At 42.6% G+C, this 7,607-nt stretch overlaps 1 protein-coding gene across 1 annotated transcript in view; it reads right to left on the reverse strand.

Moving 5' to 3' along the window:
• The window catches only part of Exd1 (exonuclease 3'-5' domain containing 1), a 29,530-nt gene that overhangs the window by 20,546 nt on the left and 1,377 nt on the right, over positions 1-7,607 (reverse strand). The window contains exons 2-5 of the mRNA XM_021192772.1: positions 7,430-7,498; positions 6,487-6,541; positions 6,108-6,235; positions 631-689 (exon numbers count right to left, since the gene is read on the reverse strand). Coding sequence (XP_021048431.1) covers positions 631-689; positions 6,108-6,235; positions 6,487-6,541; positions 7,430-7,498 — 311 coding nt within the window. The remainder of the gene's footprint in view (positions 1-630; positions 690-6,107; positions 6,236-6,486; positions 6,542-7,429; positions 7,499-7,607) is intronic.

Consider the following 7,607-nt stretch of genomic DNA (forward strand, 5'->3'; position numbering starts at 1 on the left):
AAAAAAAAAAATAAAGCCTTTCTATTGGCTTAACCCATGTCGGAGCAGTCTTCTTTGGTGAATACCCTACAATGCCCTTTTCTGGACTCCACGTACACTATACGAGTTTGATGCACAAAGACACATGTAAGCAGAACACCCAAACACAGAGTGTTTTAAAAACTATTTAAAATAATAAATTACCAAAATACTCTGCTACTAGGGAAAACATCAAGATCTTAAAATCAACTTGTAGGGCTGGCAAGATGGCTCGGCAGGTAAGATCATTGACTGTTCCTCCAAAGGTCCTGAGTTCAAAACCCAGCAACCACATGGTGGTTCACAACCATCTGTCATGAGATCTGATGCCCTTTTCTGGTATGTCTGAAGACAGCTACAGTGTACTTATATATAATAATAAATCAATCTTTGGGCTGGAGCAAGTGGGGCCGAGTGAGCAGGGTTGACCAGAGCAAGCAGAGGTCCTAAAATTCAATTCTCAACAACCACATGAAGGCTCACAACCATCTGTACAACTACAGTGCACTCACATACATAAAATAAATAAATAAATCTTTTAAAAAAGTCAACTTGTAAGGCACAGACAGGTTATCTATACAGATCGCACTGGAAATGACTGATGGTACTTACTGCGGCACCAAACTTCTGCTGGAACTGATCAATGACCGTGTATGTCACCTCCTCTTCCTCTACAAGAGAAAGATGACATTGAATGTACCTGTCTTCTTTGACAAAGGAATGGCCCTCCTGTTCACTTTAGACATACTCAAACCACACAGCATCCATTGATCCATCTTGCCTGTTCAAGCCAAAGTACTTTAAAAAAATATTTCATAACAAAAAGTAACAGTTTAAAGTAAATGATTCCTGGAAAAGGAACAGTACCCACATGGTTGGAATACTCTAAATCTTGCTAATTATTAATATTAATTTTTCTGAGACAGGGTACATGTAGTTCAGGTTAGCTTTGAAATCACTAAGTAGTTGAGGATGCCCTTGATCGTCCTGTCTCTATTTCCCCAGCGTACTACCACATCTAATGACAATGAGATAGAATTGAGGTCATGGTCATTGTTAATGTAAGGTAAGCATCCTACAAACTGAGCCACATCCCTAGACCCTAACTTAAGATTTCTTGTTCTGGGGTTGTCTTGATTATGGGTATTATTCGATTGCTGTGAAGAGACACCACGATCAACCCAACTCTTATAAAAGAAAGCATTTAATTGAAGGCTTGCTTACAGTTTGAGAAGGTTTGTCCATTATCATCATGTCAGGAAGTAGACAGCCATAGAGCTGAAGCAGTAGCTGAGAACTCTACATGATCCACAGGCATCAGGCAGAGAGAGAGACTCTGGGCCTGGCATGGACTTTTGAAACCTGGAAGTCCAAAGGGCACACACCCCTCCAACAAGGTCACATATCCTAATCTCTCCAACCTGTTTAACTGGGAACTAAGTATGCAAACATATGAGACTCCTGGGAATGGGAGGTTGGAGGGATGGCTCAGTGGTTAAGAGCACTGACTGCTCTTCTGAAGGTCCTGAGTTCAAATCCCAGCAACAACATTGTGGCTTACAACCATCCATAATGAGATCTGGCACCCTCTTCTGGAGTGTCTGAAGACAACTACTGTGTACTTACATATAATAAATAAATTAATTTAAAAAGAAAGAGAGAGAGAGAGAGAGAGAGAGAGAGAGAGAGAGAGAGAGAGAGAGAGAGACTGACTCCTGGGGGTTTTCTCATTCAAACTGGCCGTTTGGTTTCCAGCACCTGTACTGGGCAGCTCACACCAGCCTGGCACTCTAGTTCCAGTGGATTTGATCCTCTTCTGGATTTCATGGGCAACTTCACTCATGTACACACAGACACACAGACACGCACACACAATTTAAAAAATAATCTTGTTTTAAAAAGATTTATTTTGGCCTGTTCAAGATAGTTCAGTTAGTTTAAAGACTTGGCAGGAGGCTTTTCCAAGTTGTCCTCTGACTTTCACAAAAAAGCCAAGATGTGTATACATGGATTCACAGGCCTTCATTTCCTAGTCTCTGACACTGTGTGGTGCAAATGCCATGATGCTAATGGGTAACTGTGTGGGGGCGACAACCTCCTCTTCTTCTGCAGCACCTAGACAGCCTCTCTGTTGACTTCAGCTGGTCTCAAGGTTTCCAAGACTGTCTACTGGTTGACTCCTGAAGGTCTCTATTCCAGACTTCTCTAGGCTAGGATTTTTATTTTTGAGACAGGGTTTCATTATGTAGCCTATGCTGTCCTCAGCTTACAATCTTCCCAGCAATACACCACCTGAGTGCTAGCTAGCGTCCTGGGCTTTTATTCAACCAAGTTGACCAAAGGAAGGGTACAGCGGATTTTAATGTCAGCTTTACTACAAATTAGAATCACCCGAAGAGGGAGCCTCACCAAACTGTCCTTATTGCCGTGACTGACGTCAGAAGGGCCACTCAACTGTGTGTGGGATCTTATGGTAGCAGCCCAGATAAAAGGGCATGTCAGGGGGCTGGAGAGATGGCTCAGCGGTTAAGAGCACCGACTGTTCTTCCAAAGGTCCTAGCAACCACATGGTGGCTCACAACCATCTGTAATGAGATCTGACACCCTCTTCTGGTACATCTGAAGACAGCTACAGTGTACTTAGATATTTATTATTATAAATCTTTTTTTTTTTTTTTTTTGGTTTTTTGAGACAGGGTTTCTCTGTATCACCCTGGCTGTCCTGGAACTCACTCTGTAGACCAGACTGGCCTCGAACTCAGAAATCCACCTGCCTCTGCCTCCCGAGTGCTAGGATTAAAGGCATGTTAAAAGCATGCGCTATCACCACCCGGCTCATAATAATAAATCTTAAAAAAAAAAGGGGGGGGGCATGTAGAAAGGGAGATTACTGTGCATTCTGGCTTGGTTTTTCCTCCCGCCACTGAGTTAATTTGCGCTGCTGCTGCTGCTGCTGCTGCTCCCTTCACTGACATCAGAACCAACATCGCCAAGTTTCATCATGGACTAGGGACGAGAGGCTTTCCAGGAACCAGACTGGGACTACTGAGGCACCCTGCCTTGTACACTGTGTAACCAACACCAGTTGCTCCTGTGGCCATGAGACACAGACATTGTGGGACTTCTCCAACTGTGGAGGCATTTACTCAAGGACGCAGTAACTAAGGGTTCTCAGCTATTCAGGAATGACTTAGCTGTTGTTACTGATTGAACACATTCTCTCTCTCTCTCTCTCTCTCTCTCTCTCTCTCTCTCTCTCTCTCTCTCATCCATTGCTTCTGAATACACGAAACTGTTCAGGTATCCAAAACCTTTTTTTTTCTTTGTTTATTTATTTATTTTATGTATGTGAGTATACAGTCACTCTCTTCAGACGCACCAGAAAAGGGCATCAGATCCCACTACAGATAGTTGCTGAGGATTGAACTCAGGACCTCTGGAAGAGCAATCAGTGCTCTTAACCACTGAGCCATCTCTTCAGCTCCTCCAAAACCTTTCTACATGAAGTTTTTCTCTTCTTAGTTTACACAGTTCCATACTTGCAGGTGATCAGGGTCAAAGCCCTAAAACATCCTAGATTCCTCTTTTAACTCTCACCCCCACCTATCTAATTTGTCAGGTATCCATGTGCCCCACCTTTACTGTACATCTAGGCACAGCACTTCCTATCTAACTACTGCCATCATTGTTTATAATTGGCTTCTTTGACAACCTCATGCACATGATGACACACACATACATACATACACACACAAATAAACATAGTTGAAAAAAAAACCACCCAAGTCAGGGTGGTAGGGCACACCTTCAGCTCCAGCACTGGAGGCAGAAGCGGATCTCTGTAAATTCAGGGCCAGCCTAGGTTACAAGACTGAGTTCCAGGACAGCCAGGGCTACAGACACCTATGATACCAACTATGAAGATGATAAAGCAAAAAGGACTATAAATTTAAGACAAACCAAGATTCTTTTGTTTTTAATGTCCTCTTATTCACCCATGTTTCATCTTAGTCTTGTTCTAAGTTTATATATATATTACAGTGATATTACCTCTAAAAATATAATCTCTGCACACAGCTGTCTAGATTTCTTTTTTTTTTTAAACAGGTTTTTGATTTATTTATTTTTTGATTTATTTATTTATTATATGTAAGTACACGGTAGCTGTCTTCAGACACTCCAGAAGAGGGCGTCAGATCTTATTACAGATGGTTATGAGCCACCATATGGTTGCTGGGATTTGAACTCTGGACCTTCGAAAGAGCAGTCAGGTGCTCTTACCCACTGAGCCATCTCACCAGCCCCCTAGATTTCTTTCTTTGTGCTACTGGTTGTTTTTTGTTATTCTTGTTTCTGCTGCTTTTGTTTTGAAAAAATGGTCTCTTTGTAGCCCAGGCTGACCTCAGTCTCAAAATCCTTCCGCCTCAGAGTCTCTTAGTGATGGGATTACAGGAGTGTACCACCAAACACTTCATTATTACTTGTTAATGAAAAACCAAAATGAAAAAAAGCTCTTCAGTGCTTCACCCCCTTTCTCCCTATCTGTGAACTCCTCAGTAACCACCAATCCCTTTAAGGATCTGTGAACTCCTCAGTAACCACCAATCCCACCTCTTTGCTAGACCTTCTTTCTCAGCTCCAGGTGTAGTAATCTAGTTGATGCTTTCAGATCTAGGCAAGTCTTCCTCTAAAGCCTTTACCTTTTTACTTTTCTCAGTTTTAAACACACTTCTCAGCAGGCACTGTGTCTCATGCCTCTAATCTGAGCCCCTAAGGGCTCAAGGCATGACTGTTGAGAACCTGAGGCTAGCCCTGGCTACTGGATGAATTCTGGGCTATAGGAGTAAGGCCTTATTATATAAAACAGCAGAATCCAACCAATATAAAAATTAGGCATGGTGGCAGGTGGATCTCTGTGAGTTCAAGGCCAGCGTGGTCTACAGAGGAGTGAGTTCCAGGACATCTAGATCTACACAGTGAAACTTTATCTCAAACCAAATTAAACCAAACCAAACCAAAATCAACCTACCAACCAACCACAAAAACCTGGAGAGGTGGCACTTTTTTGAATCCCATCACTGGGAACTTGAAGCCAATCTGGACTACGTCAGCTCTATCCATGACCAGACTGTGACTCAAAACAAACAAACAGCATTTCCCAGGACATCTAAACAGCCCAGTGCTTTCCCTTCTTTAGAACTCATTTGGTAGGAAAGTACTAGCATTCTATATATTGTACTTCTCCTTCTCCTCCTCCTCCTTTTTTTTTTTTTTTTTTTTTTTGAGACAGGTTCTCATTTACCCTAGGCTGTCCTCAAACCAGCTATGTAGCCATGGCTATCCATGAACTTACCCTAGGCTGTGCTATGTAGCTATGGCTATCCATGAACTTACCCTAGGCTGTGCTATGTAGCCATGGCTATCCATGAACTTACCCTAGGCTGTCCTATGTAGTCATGGCTATCCATGAACTCTTGATCCTCTGCTTCCACTCTTAGTGCTGGGATCCCAGGAGCTGCAGCACACACTGAGATTCCCACTCCTTTACGTCTCTTGTTTAACATCTCTTGTATCAGACAGAGCTCAGCGGGGGCAGCACCCCAGTCCCAGCACACCATGTCAACTAAACATGTACCGTATACTAATTATCTTTTTTAAAAAAAAACCCGTTTTTAAAATTTTATTTATTGCCAGGTGGTGGTGGCGCACGCCTTTAATCCCAGCACTTGGGAGGCAGAGGTAGGTGGATTTCTGATTTCGAGGCCAGCCTGGTCTACAAAGTAAGTTCCAGGATAGCCAGGGCTATACAGAGAAACCTTGTCTCGAAAAACCAAAAAAAAAAAAATTTACTTATATATTATATATAAATACACTGTAGCTGTCTTCAGACACACCAAAAGAGGGCATCAGATCTCATTACAGATGGTTGTGAGCCACCATGTGGTTGCTGGGGTTTGAACTCAGGACCTCTGGAAGAGCAGTCAGTGCTCTTACCCGCTGAGCTATCTCTCCAGTCCCCCTTAATTCACAATTTTTACTGTGAGTCACAATAAAAAATACTCTGGCATTCCCAGAGTCCCAGCACTCACCTGAAGGGCAGTACTTGAGATCACTGAGGAGAGAGCTGGTTGGCATCTCTGGTGCAGGTGAAGCTGGCTCACAGACATTGACGTCTTCATTTTTCACTTTCTCCATTCCAGCTCGTTCTGTATTTATGCTATCCTTACAAAAAAAAAAATCCTATTCAGGTAAATTGTCCTTTGTTACTGATGCCATCTCCCTACTTCTTAACAAGGACACTCTACACTGCTTGCACACACAGCTTGAGTGCTATCTAGAGATGGCCACGCTGGCCTGCTTGTTTTTACTTCCTCAGACCACTTGAGAAGTGAGCAGCTGGAGCTCAATCTTTTTTTCTCTAATGTGCTCATGTGGAAAATGTCATAGTGAAGAAAACTTTGATAATACCTAACAGCGTATGCCTTTTCTCCTGATGCGCCTTCTGCTTCATCCATTAGTTCCACTGAAAAACAACCCAAAGATTTTCCACAGTTTCCAGCTGGAAAGCCATAGCCACTCCTTCCCACACACCATGCTCAACTGAATGCTATACACACGATTGAAAGTGACCCATTAGTCACAGAGCCCTTTAGTGGCCAGTAACTGATAGAGAAATTGGGGTTTAAAGCCTACTGATTCCCAACATTGTGTCCTCAGGTTCCTGGTCATGCAGCAGGATCAGGAACTGTTCTCTGCTCTTTTCTGTCTTTTTTCTTTTCTTTCTTTTCTTTTCTTTTTTTTTTTTTCTTAGCTCCATGATGAAGATGTGTTATTTTCACTGATTCTATAGGTTCTTTTTTATTTATATTTTTGTTATTTTTGAGACAGGATCCCCATCACATATGCCTAGGTGGACTCACAGAAATCTGCTTGCCTCTGTGTCCCATGTGCTGGGATCAAAGGCATCAAAGGTATGTGTGTGTAGGGGGTGTGTTTATATGTGGTGATATATGTGTATATGTGTGCAAAAGGGCATATATCCACAAAGAAGCCAGAGGGGGATAGATATCTGGCCCCTACATAACATAGGCAAAACACTTATACACATAAAATGTTAAAAAATTAAAGTTAAATAAAATTACATAAATATAAGCTGGGACTATGGCATACAACTTTAGTTAGTCCAAGCCCTCAGGAAGCAGAGGCAGGAAGATCTCTGTGTTTGGGGCTGGTCAAATCTATATAGCAAGTCCCATATATCAATGCTATGGCCCTGACTCAAGAAAAGAAGTTCATATATACAGTACTGAAAACAAGACAAATTCCATTTTCTTTCAGATACCTGAATGAAGCAGAGAAGTGAGTTTCCTATGGCAGATTCCAACTGGCATCCAGGGAACACAAAACTTACCATCCACAATCTCATGCCCAAAAAACATTTTCACTCCTGGAACACTGCGGCCTGACTCTACATTCTTCACTGTGATGGAAAATAACTCATCTGAGCCGGTGGTGGTGGTGGTGGCACACGCCTTTAATCCCAGCACTTGAGAGGCAGAGGCAGGCGGATTTCTGAGTTCGAGGCCAGC

Source organism: Mus pahari, chromosome 3, assembly GCF_900095145.1.
Source record: "Mus pahari chromosome 3, PAHARI_EIJ_v1.1, whole genome shotgun sequence".
In the NCBI taxonomy this organism is placed as follows: Eukaryota; Metazoa; Chordata; class Mammalia; order Rodentia; family Muridae; genus Mus; species Mus pahari.